Source organism: Mustela putorius, unplaced genomic scaffold, assembly GCF_011764305.1.
Source record: "Mustela putorius furo isolate JIRA1106 unplaced genomic scaffold, ASM1176430v1.1 tig00000407_pilon_pilon_pilon, whole genome shotgun sequence".
Taxonomy (NCBI): Eukaryota; Metazoa; Chordata; class Mammalia; order Carnivora; family Mustelidae; genus Mustela; species Mustela putorius.
The window spans coordinates 14,629,583-14,647,871 of NW_025421373.1; the positions used below are offsets into that span (position 1 = coordinate 14,629,583).

The 18,289-nt window shown below is 43.5% G+C and overlaps 1 protein-coding gene across 4 annotated transcripts in view; it reads left to right on the forward strand.

The window, feature by feature from the left end:
• The first annotated feature begins 2,370 nt into the window (after positions 1-2,370).
• Positions 2,371-18,289, forward strand: part of GHR (growth hormone receptor) — a 259,239-nt gene continuing 243,320 nt past the window's right edge. Inside the window, exon 1 of one of the 4 annotated variants that reach the window (XM_045079519.1) lies at positions 2,371-2,615. Coding sequence is in view for 1 of the 4 variants with exons in the window: in XM_004737946.3 (XP_004738003.1) it covers positions 3,696-3,708 (13 nt within the window). In the remaining 3 variants the exon portion in view is untranslated. Of the gene's footprint in view, positions 2,616-2,706; positions 2,927-3,080; positions 3,709-18,289 lie in introns of those variants that run through there. The other 3 variants (XM_045079520.1, XM_045079517.1, XM_004737946.3) reach the window with 3 other exon arrangements.

Here is an 18,289-nt window from a genome sequence, read left to right on the forward strand (position 1 = left end):
TTCTTCAGGGTTCTTGTAACTAATAGGGACAGTGGACACAGCAATACCACCTGAAATCTGTAATAAAAGTAAGTATAAAGGCCTATGAGGTTGCAGATACAAGGACAAGTAATTAATTCTAGCTCTGGGAAGAGCAGGAAGGACTTTAGAGAGAAGCCAAACAATTGAACTGGAACTGGAAGGTTAAGGAGAATCTCCCCATGTGATCAAAATAAGAGGGGAAGACATGAGTAAGCAAATGAGACTTTGGCATGGCCTTAACTTGAAACAAATCAGTCCACTGAAGACCTGATACATTTCTCCCCATAATCTGGAAAATATAAAGAGGAATGTACTTCTATAGACCTACATATTGCCATATATGAGATCAAGGGACCTTTATTCTTGGGACTTGAAAATAAAGACTGCATTCCATGTAAGTTGCAAGATTATATCTGGTTCCATAAGGTTTTATATTAACCGATGTGTCTTCTGTCCTGTCTGTGTACGTGGACTATTTTACCCAAGATAGAACAGGAGCCAAAGCCGTCAGTCTACATTTTCCTGTCTTAGAGAATGAAGGTACTGCTAAACCCAGAAGAAAAAAGGAGGCAATCCTTCTTTTTTAGCATGGCCCTTAAATCATCTCAGGCCATGAACAATAGAACTTAGAAAATATTTTGTGAGTCCATCTGCTACCTCCTAGACTAGATCAAGATTCTCTGGGCTGGAGGATGGGGGAAAGAGGATGAGAAGACACCGAAAGGACATAAGGAGAGAATGTGGTGGTGCCAGAGTCTAACAGGCTAACTTGGAAGGTCATGTCAGACAAGAATGGCGTCAGCATTCCATTCCAGTGCCTGGTCTCCACTCCTGTCACTATTGCCCTTTCGGTCAGTGTGGCATGTTCTGACCGCCTGGCTGGAGTTCTGCCTGCTTTTGCCCTAGTCTTTCTCTGTGTGGGCAACTCCCATTTAAAAAACTCCAGACTCCGGGAAGTACTCTTACTGCTTTGGAAAAGCCCAGAAATCAGGGACTGGGGAAGGGTGTTAGGGAAAGAAAGCCTTCTTATACTCAGGTGGGATAGGACCAGTTCAAAATCAACATCCATGGGACACCCGACACGGTACAGGAAAGTGATGATACACAGCCCTTCCAGAATCTTTCCTCCTGTGGTCATTCTATCTTTCTTTGCCTAGAACAATTAGGTTGTTGAGCTACAGCTGAGACTCAGAAAGGATTTCAAGGAACAGAATTTTCCACTTCTTTGATTCCTTTAAAGATAGGAGTATCTTGGGATGCCTGGGTGGCTCAGTCAGTTAAGCATCTGCCTTGATTCCAGGGTCCTGGGAGTCCCACACTGGGCTCCTTTCTCGGAGGGGAGCCAGCTTCTCCCTCTGCCTGCTGCTCCCCCTGGTTGGGCATGTGCGCTCTCCGAGAAAATAAGTAAATAAAATCTTTTTTAAAAACTAAAAAAATAGGAGTCTCTTCTGTGACATCTGCTGCCCCCCATCTTCAGCTGTGCTCCTTCCTGACTCCTTGCCATGAACCATTGACATGTGCTCCTCTCCACACCCGGGGGGATCTTTTATTCCAGGGCTAAGAATCTTAGTTTCTTTAGATTGCTGTTTAAACGTTTCTCTCTGGTTATAAACTTGGCTTTGTGTCTGGGAGCCCTGTAATAACAACAATAAAAAAAGTCATTTAGTAAGCCGAAGCTGTTAGAAGCTGTTAGATAAATGGCATTACAACTGGCTGTCAGTAGTAAAGTAAATAGTAAAAAGATAGCATGACTGGCTGGTCCTTTAGACCACAAGCTGGAACTGGACTTTTGTACTTTCTGCTGAGAAAAGCAAGAGGTGACTGGGAGTGGGAGGCTTTACCACATGACACGCTTCTGCACAACGACAGTAACTTTCTGAAACACTCTGAGCACTTCTCCTCTCACTTTATTTCCCTACAGTGGAATGAGGGGCACAGGCTCGGGTTTGACAGATGAGCTGTGCCCCGCGCAGGACAGTTAAAAGGAGTTGTTCCCCGGGGCACACACAGGCCCAGTCCTCCGGCGGAGGCCTGTGTCCGGACACCCTGCACCTTAGCGCTCTGGCTTTGGGACATAACGTCTCTGCTCACATGCCTCGGGTTTTTTCGGCAAATTACATCTCTCTTTTCTACCCTCCCTACTTTTAGGGAGCACGCGTTTGGAAAGCGGTTGCAGGTGGAGAGAGGCAATGTTCAGTTGGCTCATCACGCCTTCCAAGCTATCCGGCTCGCTTTTCCCCCCATTCCGGCAGAGAGCTAACTGGAAGCGCTCCTTTCCATTTGTTGGCTGCACTTAATGCTCTTTTAGGTCCTGCCTTCTTTTTGGGAACAGCGGAGGGCGGAGAGGAAGGAAGCGTCCTGCAACCACCAATACTTTCCTCTAGGAGGAGCCGCGCGGCCCAGAAGAGAGTGACACGCACCCACTCCAACTCCTTCGCGGGGAACGCTTCATCCCAGCTCCTCGGAATGCCTGGTCCGGACCGCGCTCCGCGCCTCCGCAGCGGCTCTCGAACCCGTCGCCCCGAACTCCCGCTTCCCCTCGCCGCTGCAGCCCGGGTCGCGGGGGCGGCGGGCCGGGCCCGGCGTGACCGCTGGTGAGCGGCGGCCGCCGTTTCCCACCCATCCCCTCCCGTCCTCCCTGCCCGTTTCACCCCGCCCCCTCCTCCTCCCCAAGCCTGACAGCCCGCGAGCTGCCAAGCAGGGCGCAGCCATGGGAAGAGGAGGCGGTCTAGGGAGCGGCGGCGGCGGCGGCGGCGGCGGCTGGAGCAGCGGTGGCGGCGGCTGCTGCTGAACCGGGGCGGCGGCGGGGACTCCGGGCTGGGGCCGCGCAGGCCGGAGGCCCCCGCGCCCTCGGCCCCAGCGCGGCAGCGAACCCGCGCTCTCTATCCGGAGGCGAGACTCGGAGGTACTGGAGCGGGGGGGGGGGGGCCCTCAGGGAGTCGTGTTCTTCTTTTCCCCCTTTTGTGCCTGGGGCCCTGGGAGTGGACCAGTTGTTTATGAAAGTGGGGCTCTGGCTTATGTATTTAACAGGAATCTTTTTTTTTTTTTTCCCCCCCGGGGGACTTGGAGGTTGGCTATGCTTTCCTCCTCCTCGCGAAGAAGTTGTTTGCGGGCGGGTTGTTGTAACCCGATCCACGCTATGGATGTGTGTGTGTGTGTGTGTGCGCGCGCGCGCGTGTGTGTGTGTGGACCTTGGTGGTGGGCGTCAGGGAGTGGGGGGCGATAGGCGAACCATCCCACGCTGGCGCCTGCTGTGACCAGTGTTTGCGGTGCCTGGAGGGGCGTCCTCTGAAGCCAGTATTGTTAAAGTCCTAAAAGTTTTGCGAGTGCTGCTCTTTGACCACGTCAGCCGGGCTGGGGCAGGAAAGGCTGAGGCTGCGGCCGCCGAGCGGGGAGAGGTCCCTGGCGGCGCGACCGGAGGAGAGGGGAGGTCGTTCGGCTGTGCGCGTCGCTACCGCGCGCTCCTCCCCAAAGCGCACCGCCCTCTGCGCGTTTGTGCAGACTGCAGCCACGCTTTGGCACCGGCGAAGCTGGGGTCAGTAGAGTCGCGGCCACCGGTCCCCGGGAGCTGGAGTGGGTAGAGACGGCGTGGCGAGCCGAGCACCCTCAGCCCCTGACACACTCGTGGTTATGAAATCAACCAGGCTCAAAGTTTGGACAGAACTGCCCGAGGCATGAGAGCTGCGGGTGAGTGGGGGAGCCGCGCGTCTGGGGAGAGGGTGCTGGCGGCGTGCGCAGGGTGCCCGGCAGGCTCACCTACTCGCGGGTGCGTGGGGGAGTCTATTTTGGGGTGAGTGCTTCGTGTATAACCCGAGTGGGGACGCCTTCTCCGGCGCGGCTGCGGGAATTGGTAACCTGGCTCCGGGTGTGTGCGCTGTACGGGTGTACGTGAGCGCTGTGTGTGTGTGTGTGTGTGTGCGCGCGCGCGCGTGTGTGTGTGCTCCTGGGGAGGCGTGTCGGCGCCTGAGCCAGTAGGGTGTGCAGGGAGGAGGTGGACGGGAGGAGGAGACCGGAGAGGTGCCGCCCGCCCGTTTGTGCAGCCTGGAGACCTTGGAAGGGACAGGGAAAGGTAACGGGAGGCCAGAGGGTTGGGAAGTCGCAGGAGTCCTGCATAGGATTTAAATACCACGGACTCTGAAAACACTAAACCCCTTGTCTTTGAGGAGTTGCGGGCTGGAGGTAGAGGTTACTGGAACTCTCCTGAGACTTGGGATGAGGATGACGGTTTTAATACATGGGTGTATGTGTAGGTCCAGAACCCTGGAGGTCCAGACCCAAGTTGGAGCTGCAGATCTGAGATTCCCGAGGTGCCGCTGGGCACAGTCCAGAAACTAGATGATCTCTGGGGTGTTTACCTTTAGAATCCCTGGCACGTGTACCTGGAAAGGCACTCACCTTTCTCCATACATGTTGTGGCCCCTGTGCCGTGGGCAATTGGTGTTCTAGGCTAGTTCCCACCCGGGTCACCCTGCAAGTCCTTTTCTCTGGGGTGCCAAGGTATATAGACCTTGGAGGTAATTAGTGTGAAATGTTTTCCAGAAATTAAAATGCATAGAAGCAAAATAAAATGATTTAGTAGACAGGATTGTTGGTTCCATCTTTTCTGTGATTGGGGATGCTCTTTCCTTTTGAGAAAAGCTTGGTGCTCCCATATTAGATTCCAAGGGGTCTCTGGTTATTTATAGTTTTTCTTCAGATGGACTTCAGATGCTGGAAGGATGTGTTTTCACGCAGAGACCCCTGGAAAACATTATTTGTAGTTTAAGCACGGCTCATCCTTTTTCTCCTTCCACCCTTGTAAACTTCTTGATTCACATACGTCTAAGGGAAGTGGTGAGTCAACATTAGGTTTTTCATTTGGCGTAAATACATCACAGTGAAATTATAGTTTTGGTCGGAATGAGATGGAAAGCCGACACTTAATAGGCAAAGGTGTGAAATGAAAGTCTATAAATGCAGTGACAAAGCCATGACTTTCCAGTGCATTTTTTTTTTTCAAACTGAGCATAACTCTGCCTTGCAAATATTTGTTCTAGGCAGAGTTTGGGGCTGTGTTTTTTCTATTATTAGTGCGTAAACAGCAGACTCCACATCATAAACCACTTAAAATGGATACTAGGCATCTTCTCTATGCTCTCTGGTGCTTGTGTTGAACAGATGTTTAAGGTGCTTGGTTACCTCTGGGACTATCATGTGGAGTATTTCATTAGGTCAGGACATAATGTTTATAGCATAATGTAATAAATGGAGCCCCAGTTGCAGTGTACTTCTGCCAAGTGCATGAAATACCCCAGTATGGAAACAAATCTTGAAGTTGGTCTAACTTGGCGAGCTTTTTGGCTATCTACGGGTAAGCATTGTTAATGTAAAGGTAAATCTGAGTGATACAGTGAGAATGTGGCACAGCAAATTGTTTAACTTAGAAAAACAGGCGTGGGTTATATTGATTAAATTTGCTAACCTGAAGATTAAACTTCTCTGGTCACTCCACTGGTAAATTGCACAGTAATGGGAACTTGGTTTAGTTTAGAGAACAGTTAAAAGTATGTCAATAATGAAAATAACTTAGGGTGTTCACATGTGTCCATAAAACCCTCACTTTTTTTTTTTTTTTAAGAGAAACCCTATAATCTCTGTGGTAATGATTTAAAGAATAAGAGATTTCAACTCATCCAGTCACTTTCTGAGCGTTGAATTGATAAGAATGGAAGCTTGGTAAGGCTTTCGAGTCAGCCCTCTGCTCATTGTGTAAACAAAGCAATGAGGGTATCTTTTTGGCAAGGGATTTTTTTTTTCAACCTTGAACGGTATAATGTTAATAACGTGCCCAATAAAATGGTTGAAGAGTATGGTAACCAATTTAAGAGGTACCTAGCAGATGCATGAACGTGCACCTCAGCAGCCCTTTCTGTAAATGGGCCAGCCCACCTCTTCTTGAAAATAATCAGCTGAGAATCTTGCTTCCTTGCTGGCCAGTCCATTCGAGAAGAGATTCATTATTAGAATGTTCTGCTTTGCACTAAATCAACATTTTGTTGTACCTATTGACCTACTGTTCAGTTGCTGGGGCAACACACAATAATCTAATCTCTCTTCCCTTTAAGTGCTATATTTGAAAACAAACATTATGCCCCTTCTTCCTGAATTATTATTATTTTTTCTTATCTTTGGAGCTCTTCTCACCCACAGTGGGGTCCTACCCTTCCCTCCCCTGACCACATGCCCCAGAGTCTACATTCGCCACATCTCTCGTCATGTTTGTCACCTAAAACTCAGATGTGAAATCCTTAGTTCTGGACTTTCTGCATCTGTTCAGGCTGCTTAATATTCATGAGCTATTTTAACCATCTCATTACACAGTTCACTAATTTCAAAGCTGTAAACAAGATAGCAACTTACTCTTTTTAGATTAGTCATCCACAGTCAAGACATTATAATCCTTCAGAATATTTTTCATGTTAACTGTACTGCAGTAACAAAAAAATTTTTTTTGTCATGCCTGAATGTCCTATCTATCTATGGAAAGTGCAATACAGTGAAGTCCTTATAATCCTACTACTTAATTTTCCCCTATCAAAGGAACACTAAGCCAAAAAAAGAAAAAAAAAAAAAAACCACCCAGATGTAGAATGTTCTGCAGACAAGCAAATTGAAGTTGAATATCACAGACAGGTAGGGACCACGAGGTATTCTTTTCCTGGAGCTTACTGTGTCTGCTTCCACAAGCATGAGTCAGTCCTAGCAATCAGGCATTTACTGAAGGCTCATCCTCTCCACGTCTCAAAGAATATGCTGTCTGGCACTAAACGAAGTGACAGTACATCTGACAGAAATGCTTCCTCAGGCGACTGGGATTGAAGATGTATACATAGGACATGACTGAGTCAATAGCCCATTCTTCTGGAGGTCAATGGCTCGTCGTGTCGCAGGCAATTCAGAAGCACACATATTACTGCGTTGGTTCTAAGACAGGTTCTTGCTTCCTGTTGTGTGTCTGGATCCAAGTCAGACACAGGCTGTGGTGGTTTTCACTGCCCAAGTTCTAGCCTTCTTGGAGGAAAGAAGCAAAGCTGGTATATAGAAGGCAGGGGGTGGGGGTGTTGGGGGAGGGAGGGTGTGGTTCAAAGACAAACAGCTTCGGGGCCCCTTGGATCTCAGTCTGAATTTGAGCTTTACCACCAATGTGCGTGTTAGCTCCTCTGAGACTCACTTTTCTCCTTGGTGAAAATTATGATGCTTAACACCCAGGACTGAGGTATTGACACATAGCCCCTGTAGCATTTATGGCCTCTACTGCTCATTAGACACCTGCCCGATACGATGGATTGCCCTTTTATGTGCCTGTCTGGGGCTTCCCAGCTAAGTTATGTTTCCCCAGCTACCAGCTGAGAATTTGCCACAGCTGAGAATCTTCTGTCTTCTTGCAAGAAATGTTTATGGTTGATGATGATGACGATGTTGTTTTTTCTCAGCAAGGCTGAATGTGAAAGAAAGAGCCGTTTTTCCTGGCATAGAGAGAAAACCAACCTGTGATATGGACTGACATCTGGGTCTACCAGAAGGTCTTCCTGTGCACATGGACTTTTAGTCAGAGCAAGGGGCAGTGACAGTCCGTGCCCTTTGATGACGTTGTTCATGCTGCCCCCCTTGTGTGTGTGCGTTTGCAGTGAGATTCCTCACTTATCCCCTTGCGTTATGATCCCCATCTCTATCACATTTGCTTCTGAACTTTATTCTGTTCTCTTAGAAAGGAAGGAAATAATGATAAAGTGCCTATTTTTTTTTAAAGTTCAAAAATTCGTTTCGCAACTCTCTACCTTCTATCCATCCCCCACCCTCTGGGGAAAAAAAGTTATGGCAGACCCACTGACAAGTACTTAGACATGTAATTTCCAAACCAAAGTTCTACTTTGATATAAGAAGCCCTGAAGTCAGGATGGCATAATAGGAAACCATAGTAAAGTTGGTGTTAGGGAACTTGGGTCCCCTTGAGCTCTGCCGCCTGCGGGCTTGTAATTTTTGCTAACTATTGAACTTCCCTGAGCTTCGTATTTCTTACATGCCAGTAACAGAGAACAAAAACAAAAGCAAGGAATAAACAAGATGCCCTTTTAGGATTCTTTGGGAGGCCACGATTTGAGTTCATTTAATTATTGAATTTCTCTTTTCTCTCAACGCCTTTGGGACTTCAACTGAAACTCTCTAAGAACACCTATTTCATTTGTTTTCAGTTTTCTGGTCTATTTTTCCTATCTGTCTTCCTTGCTAGGAACAGTTCCTCAAAACGGGAAATAGATTTTATTCATTTTTATGTTTTTCCACTCTTTGCTGAAAGCTTGTAAACACGGCAGTCGTAAAAAAGTGTTAATCTAATTAACACGGAGTGCTTTGGATAGTCGAACTCTAATTCAGAGCATTTATTTAACAAGCTATAACAATTTTTAATATAAGCATCAAGAAATAGTGTGTGCTTTTCTTATTCTCCCACTGTTAATATTTTTAATCAGTTAAGTAAAACCGGTAAAAGCGTAATCAGGGCTGTGCTTCCTGAAACAATACTAGCTCATCATCGTCCAAAGCAGAAAGTTTTTGGGAAGCAGGTTTTATTCGTTCTTTGTTGTTTGTTGTTGTTTTCGCTTTAAGGGAAAGACAATTCTGTGAGGTTTACCAGACTCTTAAAAGGACAGAAGGGATCCTTGTTTAGTTTCAACTTATTTCTTCAGTCAGTGCTTTTCACTACCTTTTAATAGAGGCAAATGAAGCCTTAGGTCAGGAACCAATTTTCCCAAATAATGGTTCGTAAGAAGGCTGTGATTTTCTCAGAAATTGTTGGGCTGTGTTTTTTTAATTAGCATCTAAACCTACCTTCAAATGCTCCATTTCAAAATCAGTAGATAATTTCTCCTACAGAGTTCTTAAAACTTCCAGATGTGTGTACTGCTTTGATTAGGCATCACTTCTTTTGTGAGGGACAAGACTTCAGTCAGTTTTCTTTAGAATAATACCATTATAATCCCAATGAATTATACTTCTTAGATTGTGAATTTGTTTAAACATAAACAAGTCTATCTCCAGCTGGCTGAGCTTCTAAGTGAAAAGGATATCCCAGGGAAAATGCTCACTTCACGGAGACTCAACACAGGTGGCAGAGAATACTCTGAGAGAGCCCTCGTTCAGCCCTAGAACACCAGAGGAGTTTGCAGATGGAATAGGCGCTGTTATGTACTTACTTATGGTGGACGGCCTGCTGGGCTAGACATTTGCTCTAGTAATTCCTCCTTGATTATTTTCTCAGTTTACAAAATTAAATTTTTAAAGTATATTATTTAAAAACTTCAAAGAACTAAGGGAACTCTGTTCCTACCATAAAGTCACTGGTCCAAAGGAAAATTCATTTTTTTTCTTTCTTAAGAAATGTACTTTATTATATAGTAGGCACCGTAGCTATCTTTTTTCCTTTGGGTTGCTGTACCAAAAAAAAAGTAGAATGTGACCATTACAAAATAGACATCCAGAGTTCTCTCCCCACGTGCTTATTGAAACAAAAGGTGCTACCAGTGATGCACTAAATGGTTCATCTCAACTTTGGCGATGGCTGGTCATAATCTTCCGCCGGTCTTCCAGTTCTGACTGCCCCTGGCCAGGAAACCTTTGTCCCTGGTCAGGATGATGGCCTGTGATCCTAATTCACCCCATTTGCTGCTTCTTCAGACACCTGCAAGCTACGTTATCGTTATCCCAGAAAACCTCAATTTGGCAAAGCAAAGTGAAAAACAATCTTGGAAAGCCAATGCAAATGATAAATTATGAAAAGAGTACTGAAGACAGAGCCCCGACGGGTGGCTTCTTGCCCTAGGGGTAGTAGAAGATACCAGAATCCTTGGGCAAGATGATGATGAATGAAGAAAAGATATCACTTTGATGCCTTGCAAGTCAGAAAGATTACAGAAAGTGGAGCGAGAGTGAAGAGGAATGATTTCTTTTATATTAGCTCCCAGCATAGCGTCTTATTTCCTTTAGAGACATTGGCACAAAGGTGCTTTGCTTGTCATAGAAAAGTTGTTTAATAAATATTTTTTCATGACCTTAGTTTGGCGTTAAACAGAGAAATGGAAGTGTTGATAAGATGGATGTGGCGAGCTGGGGGGTGGGGTTGGAGAAGGATCTAGATGGAGTCAGGTGTGCGACTAGAATCTAAGCTTTAAATGAAAATTTGGTATTATTCTCCTTAAATTAGTGATAACACCCAGACTTGATTACCCGATTTCTCAGATGGATCCTGTTCAGGGTTTGGCAAAGTCAAGAAGTTTTTAGTACCTGAAACAAGATGGAGACATATTGAAATTTTTTTCCGTGGGACTTAGTGGGCTTTGGGAGACATACCCAGTTTGCCAGCTCTGAGTATGTCCCTCATCAAAGAGCAGACAATTTTAATTCTCTTTGCCTTTGTCCTACAAACTTTAGTGTGTTTATTCCATATAGTACATGTAGGGTATGTGAGAATTAGGAAAGTCATCTGAAAAGTACTTTGAAAACTACTTGGGAAAAGATGCTGAATAAATAAAATTTTTTATTAGCCTGCAGGATGTAAGTTTGGCCAAGCTAGTGGTATTTTTGGGATCACTGTGAAAAATCAAAGACAGAACACATATTTATTGAGTCATTACTGTGTTCCCAGGAATGTGCTAGACACTCTGGGGAATATAAAAGTAGTATAAGACATGACCCTTGACTTTGGGAGCTAGCACTCAAGCTAGGAAGGCAACACTAATAATGTTTGTTGTGCGGATTAAGGAACAGTAGACAATTATACAATTTAATGAAAAATTCAATTACAGACCGCAAATGCTATATTTATTTTGAGAGAAGGGAGATCTGTTTGGGCTGAAGTATTTGGGGCAAGAGCTTATGGGCAAAGTGGCTTCTGAGCCAGTACTTTAAATATGGTTTTTTGTTTTGTTTTGTTTTTGTTTTTTTGATAGCTTGATGTTTTGTGTGAGAAGGTTAGGAACTGAGCACCAGGAGACATATCTGGAGCTCACTGGGGCTCAAGGGAGTAGGGAGGGTGGACCAGGCAGCGGATTTGTTTTACACTAGAAGGCTTCTTCGTTGCTTATCATTCATGCTGTGTATACATCTCTCCTTAGGGTGGGACTATTGGGATGGCCACCCTAAACCTAGTCCTTGCTGGAAGGAAGGGGGTGACTGTTGCAGAATGCTTCTGCATACTTATCTTATATGAACATTATATAAATTCAATTTGAAAATTTCTTTAATAGTACTCCAGGAGATCAATAAAAGATACCAACAGTATGGCTTCCTTTCAAGAACATGATCTTAATTGGACCCTGCAATGGTAGAATTGGCTTGTGATTCCTTCCTTTACCACCACTTCCCTGCCACATGCTATAAGGACAGTTTTGGCCCAGTAGTTAGAGGGCCTTATGGAACTTTCAATCATCCATCAGTGTTTCTCAACAAAGGCACTGACTCTCGGCTAGGCTGTGCCTAGGGGTATTTGGAAATATGATCATTACAGGGACTAAAAAAAGTTCTAGACAGAAGACGTGAATAGACATTTTTCCCCAGAAGATATCCAGATGGCCAACAGACACATGAAAAGATGCTCAACATCTCTGATCATCAGGGAAAGGCAAATCAAAACTGCAATGAGAGATCACCTCATACCTGTCAGTGTGGCTAATATCAATAACACAAGAAACAGCAAGTAGGGATGTGGAGAAAGGGGAACCCTCTTGCACTGCTGGTGGGAATGCATACTGGTGCAGTCACTGTGGGAAACAGTATGGAGGTTCCCCAAAAAGTTAAAAATAGATCTACCCTGCAACCCAGCGATTGCACTGCTTGGTATTTACCCAAAGAATATAAAGTTCAAAGGGACACATATACCTGAGGTCTGTAGCAGCACTGTCTACAATAGCCATATTATGGAAACAGCCAAAGGATCCATCGACTGATAAGTGGATAAAGAAGATGTGAGGTTTATCTATGTATTTATATATCTGGATATATAATGGATTATTATTTAGCCATGTGCAAAGACCTGGAGGGAGCTAGAGAGTATTATGCATTATGCTAAGTGAAATAAGTCAAAGTGAAATAAGTTAAAGACAGATATATGATTTCACTCGTGTGTGGAGTTTAAGAAACAAAACAATTGAGGAAAGAGGGAAAAGAAGAGAAAGAGAAGGAAACCAAGAAACAGACTCTTAACTATAGAGAACAGTCTGGTGGTTACCAGAAGGGAGGTGGGTCAGGATTAAGGAGGAAGCGGGCTTGTTGTGATGCGCACCAGGTGTTGTATGGAAGTGTTGAGTCACGGTGTTGTTGAAACTAGTATAACACTATATGTTAACTGGAATTAAAAAGAAAGGAATTATAGGCTTTTTTAGCACTCAGAGTCAAGGGTGCTTAATTTCTGTAATGCCAGGAGCAGCCCTACAAATGGAAGAATTATATGTCTTCAAACACCAGTGGACTGCTGCTGAAAGCTGATCCTTATTTTATTTATAGGTAAGGAATGGGAGTCACTGAGAAGTGACAAGATTTCTCTAGGATTAAAGCTCCACCACGACAGTGACAGGTTTATAACCCACCTTGTCTAGCATTCTTTCCAGGACTTTCTGCTAAACCACATTGCCACCCACAAGCTTTGACTTTAACCATAGAAAAGTGTGTTATTTACTTCTGTCGTCCATATGTGAGGCTGACAGTTAGCTGTGTTAACTCCCTGAGTGGGTGGGTTGTGAACCGAGGCAAATGACACCTGACTAGTTCTTCTCACTGGGAACACTTGAGACTTGCCTGTGAATCAGGGCCAGCAGATGCCCTCTACCCCGTCAGCCACTGTGATAGTTTACAGATAGGTCAGCATTCTGGAAAGGGGATGGAACAGGCTTTGAAATCACACAATCTGAGCTTGTCTGATGGGGTCTGAAGCCAGCTTTTCCCTTTTCTATCTTTACGTCTCTCAGCAAGTTAATTAAACTCTCTGAGCTTTATCTGCAAAATGGGGATACTGATTCTTACATTACAAAGCTGTTGTATGAACATTGGGGTACATGTACCCCTTCTTTTCACTATTTCTATATCTTTGGGTTAAATACGTAGTAGCACAATTGGCGGGTCATCGGGTAGCTCCACATAGCCAAACTGTGGAAGGAGCCGAGATGTCGTTCAACAGACGAATGGATAAAGAAGATGTAGTCCATATATACAATGGAATATTACTCAGCCATCAGAAAGGATGAATACCCACTATTTGCATCCACGTGGGTGGGACTGGAGGGGATTATGCTGAGTGAAATAAGTCAAGCAGAGAAAGACAATTATCATATGGTTTCACTCATATGTGGAACATAAGGGATAGCACAGAGGACCATAGGGGGAGGGAGGGAAATCTGAAAGGGGGGAAATCAGAGAGGGAGATGACCCATGAGAGACTTTGGACCCTGGGAAACAAACTGAGGGTTTCAGAGGGATGGGAGTGGGAGGGAGGGGGAACTGGGAGGTGGGTATTAAGGAGGGCATGTGTTAAGATGAGCATTGGGTGTTAAATGCAAGTAATGAATCACTGAACACTACATCTGAAACAAATGATGGCTAATTGAACATAATAAAAAAAAGAGAGAGAGGAAAAAAAAAACCACCAAGCTGTTATAGTGTAAGTAAGTCAAAACAATGACTGGCCCATGTTGGATGCTGCAGAAAGAGAGGACTTCTGTGCGCACCCTTCTGAGAGGCTGTGTGCCCAGGGACTTGATACCTTTACCCATAAAAGATTGCTTGATATCAACTGCTGCTTTTTTCCCCCCTTCTCCTTTCCCCAATCACCCAAATTTAGGGCTTCAATGAGTCCTTGAAGTGTTTCTTTTTATGAACTATTGAAATGTCCCTCCTTCAGAAGAGTACTACTGGCCAGAGATTAGTTTCTCTAATCCCGGCTTCCCTGGCAGTGTGCCTAGACTATTACCGCACAACAGCAATGACACGTACACCCACATCGGTTACTGGCAGCTTCTGAAACTTGGATTTGAAAGTCAATATTAAATTATTTCTGGATATATGTGTTTGTCAGGGAGATTTCTGCCAGTGTTGGGAGACCCTCATTAGGCAAGGTGATACTGTCTGTAAGTTCAGGGAGAATTGAAGGTTGGCCAGTTGGAGGGGTCGTGTTGTGGTAAAAGGTCCTTGTGGGTAAAGAACAGCCTATGGTGATGTGGTACAAGATACAAAAACCTGGAGGAATGCACACAAAATCCTGAGGGTGTTTCAGTCCTTGACTTTGAGGAAATATCCAGACTTTGACACACTCTAGGTGCACACTTTCCCATTGTTGGCACCTCCAAAAAGGTAAAATGATGATTCTCCTACAGATATAAAATGAACAGATGTAAAAATCATACGGATATTAATTAATGAAGTAACTTGAAAAAATATTCTAGCCACTTCAAAGGAGAACTCAGAGAACCACAAATATATATAAAGGAATGTTGAAGAGAATTTCAGAATCCAATCTGTCCATTCTTAGGACAGTAATCGATTACATTGCAATGGACACAACTGACTTGCACCGCATGGACAAAAATTATTTTTATGGCTCATTTCTGTAAGTTAACTTCTGACTCCTCCAAGTGAAAAAATAGCCTCCTCAAAGACAAAGGCTTGGATCCCCATAGGATCAGCTAATCCCAGGGGCCTCAGCATTCCATTGAAAGGATATCCAGTAACCTTTCTCATTTCTAAGTCAGAGGTTTTCCTTATACCTTAATGATTCCACTAGCCCATTCCTGCTCGACCCCCTCTAATTTGCTGATGAATATTTGGGGAAGTGGAATTCCAGTGGCCTTTGGGATTCTCCATCTTTCCGAAATATATGCTTTATTTTTAAAAACTCTTTATTATGGGAAATTTTAAGTACATACAAAATAAAGAGAATAGTATTTCGAGCCTCAGGGACCCATTCCTCTTCAGCTTCTTTTTTTAAAATTTTTAAAAATTTATTTAATTTATTTAAATTCAACTAGCCAGCTTATTAATTTCATTAGTTTCAGATGTAGTGTTCAGTAATTTATCAGTTTCGTCTTCTAGAGTCATCAGCATTTTGCCAATTTTGTTTCATCTTTCCATGCTGCTGCTGTCCCCAAGTACTTTAAAGTGATCCCCAGACATCTTGTCTTTTAGTTTGTAAATATAAGTACTTTAGCATGCATATCTATCAAGTAAGCCTCCTATTTTCTGGTGACTATAGAGTCTGTGTTTTATGGGCAAAGAGAGAGAATACTTTATGCGAGAACTCTGTACTCTTCAGGCCTGACTTTGTGTTATGTTGGTGGGGGAGATCCAACAAAGTAAAATCAGTGTGTGTGTGTGTGTGTGTGTGTGTGTGTATCTATCTTCAGAGGATGCTTTCTCTCTTGTCATTCAGGCCCCAGCTCAAATGTCACCTTCTTAGAAAGGACAGGACCCCTCTGATCCCAGTCTAATAGAGTAACCTTCCCCCAGTGAGGTCATTCTACATATGATCCTGTTTTGTTTTGACATCACTTATCACTTATCATTATATGGTATTACCTTGTTTATTAATTTGTTTTCCTGTTGTTTGTCCATTTTCACCAACAAAATACAAACTTTATAGTAGGAATCTTTTTGTCTTGATCACTTTATATCCCGTATAAAATCCTTAGTTACTTTTGGTTAAATACATGAACGAATGCCTTTTAGTAGTTAATTGTAGCTTTTTAGCATTCTTCCAAACATTTCTCTTTCACACATCCAAAAATGTGTGGCTATCATGTGCTAGTTCCTAGCATATTTATATTTTGGTGACTTTCTTCATGCTATGGAGTGAGGCGTTCTTTCCAGGGACCAAAGATAATCCAGGACAGCTATACTATCTCCCTATAAATTACCTTAGCACCGATATATCGAGTAGCCACTTTGTCAGTAGATACAATTAACAATAATGTTTTGGTTTGGATTTCTCCCAGAAGCAGACTGTAGGATAAGAATGCAGGTAAAAGTTTATTTAGGAAAGTGAAATAAGAAAGGGAAAGGAGCCAATGAAGGCAAGTTCCTTTGGCAACTGGAGTTTCTTATTTTCCCAGAGAGACTTTGGGAGCCCAGGCAAATATATCTCAGAGTCCTCTCATTCCAGGATTCAAAGGTCTGAATAGTCAGTCACCCACCAGCTTCCACCAGACATCAGTTCCTGGTCATTCATGCTGGAGAGGGCAAAGCATTTAGTCTTCAGATAAGAAAGAACTCTCAGGAAAAAGAAACACCTGGTGCTAGCAGTTAGGAATTAGGGCAAAGTAGAGGTGAGGGGATGTGGCTGGGAAGGGGGCAGGCAACTTACACTGAATAATATAGTGTGATATTTTTCAAATATACTTTTTATTTGGACTAATTTCAGGTTAACAGAAATTTGCAAAGAAAAATTGTAGAGTTCCGGATTATTCCTTGCCCATTCCCCCCTAATGTTAAATCCCATAACCCTGGCATATTTATCAAAACTAAGAAACAAATATTAGTACCAAACTTTTAACTAAAGTCCAGACTTTATTCATATTTTGTTTCAACTAATGTACTTATTTATTCCAGGATTCAATTCAGAATTTCACATTGCATTTAGTTTTACACCTTTTATTTTATTTTTTATTTTTATTATTTTTTAGGGGGGCAGAAGGGCAGAGGGAGAGAGAGAATCTGAAGAATCTCTGTGCTGGGCGGGGACCCAGTCTTGGGGCTCAGTCTCTCAACCCTGAAATCATGACCTGAACCAAAATCCAGAGTCCTATGTTTAACTGCATGGGCTGACCAGGTGCCCCTACGATATTTAAATACTGCGCATACACTCTGGTATTAGGGCCTTCTCATGTTGAAGTAATCTTTGTAACTATAATGGTTAAGCTTTGTAACTATAATGGTTAAGTGAAAAATACGATGACATGGACAACATCCAATATCATATTAGACAAGGTTATGTTCTCAAAACAAATGTATCAAAATAACAATAAGAACAAAACTGTATTCCATAGACCTATGTGTAGCTTAGTCTCCATCAGTTAGCCGAGAAATACCCATAACGGTGTGATGACTTGAAGGAAATTGGATTTTCAGCATGTATCCTGATCATTAAATGTGGAGGAGGACCCCCGAATCAGACATGACCCAGCCTTTCCAGTGTGCCCCGCATCGTGTGTGCATGTTGTAGTTAATTCTGCTGATTGAATCACGGAGCCTTGAGACTGTTGGACTCGGGGCAGCTAAGCTCCTTGTCCCAGGCTCTGGAGGTGGTAAATGACACCACTGAGATGAAAAACATGTCTTCTGACTTCAGAGCCTACACTCTTACTCCTCGGTATTCAGTTTCTACCATTCTTCTCTGCTTGCCTAGCACTGCCGGGTGCCATTCTCCTAGGCATGTGGTCTTCCACAAGTCTGTATTCCCAAACCACAATGGATATGGGTGCATGGTGTATTTCAGAGTCAGCTGGCTGAAGCATCAGCCTGGGATCTGTGAATTTTTTCAAAGCCTACCTAACTATTGTGAAACCTGTTCTCTTGATAGCCACATACATTGACCGCAGAGCTCTGCAGAAAGTCACCCATACTCCAATAATGAAGTTTGATATAGGGCTAGTAACAGGTTTGGAAGCAAGCATCTCTAAAGAGTAGGGCATTGATGTTGTGTAATAACTAAAATATTATATTATCCTACAATGTGTTTGAGTTTGGAGAGTTGACCTCCATTTCTCTGTCTTTCCATAATTAGGGTTTTTTGTTTTTGTTTTTGTTTTTTGTTTGTTTGTTTTTTAGTGTTATATCAGGGATATGGAACATTCAGTGAAATATTTGACTAATCTTTATACTTGCAGTGGCCCAACTGAAAATTTGTCTCGGCTGCCTTAGAACTCAGGACATGAAATCCAGAAGGAAAAATTCTTATAAATTATTTGGGCTTTGACTCTGGGAAGATAAACAACATGAATATCTGGGCTAACCAATGCTGAAATTTCTCTAACCTCTAATTCTACATTGAGAAAAGAATATGCTTTAAGGGTTTTTGTTTATTTTTACTTTGATTACAAGTTGTTGGAAGCCTAGAGTTAGTATCTAATAACACAATCTGTGTAAAACACAAATTATTGGCTCACTGTGAAATCTGACTTCTAAGAAGATACAAAGGGACAATCATGTAAAAATGGGCTCTTTTTTTTTTTAAGAAGAAATAAGCGGGGGTTGA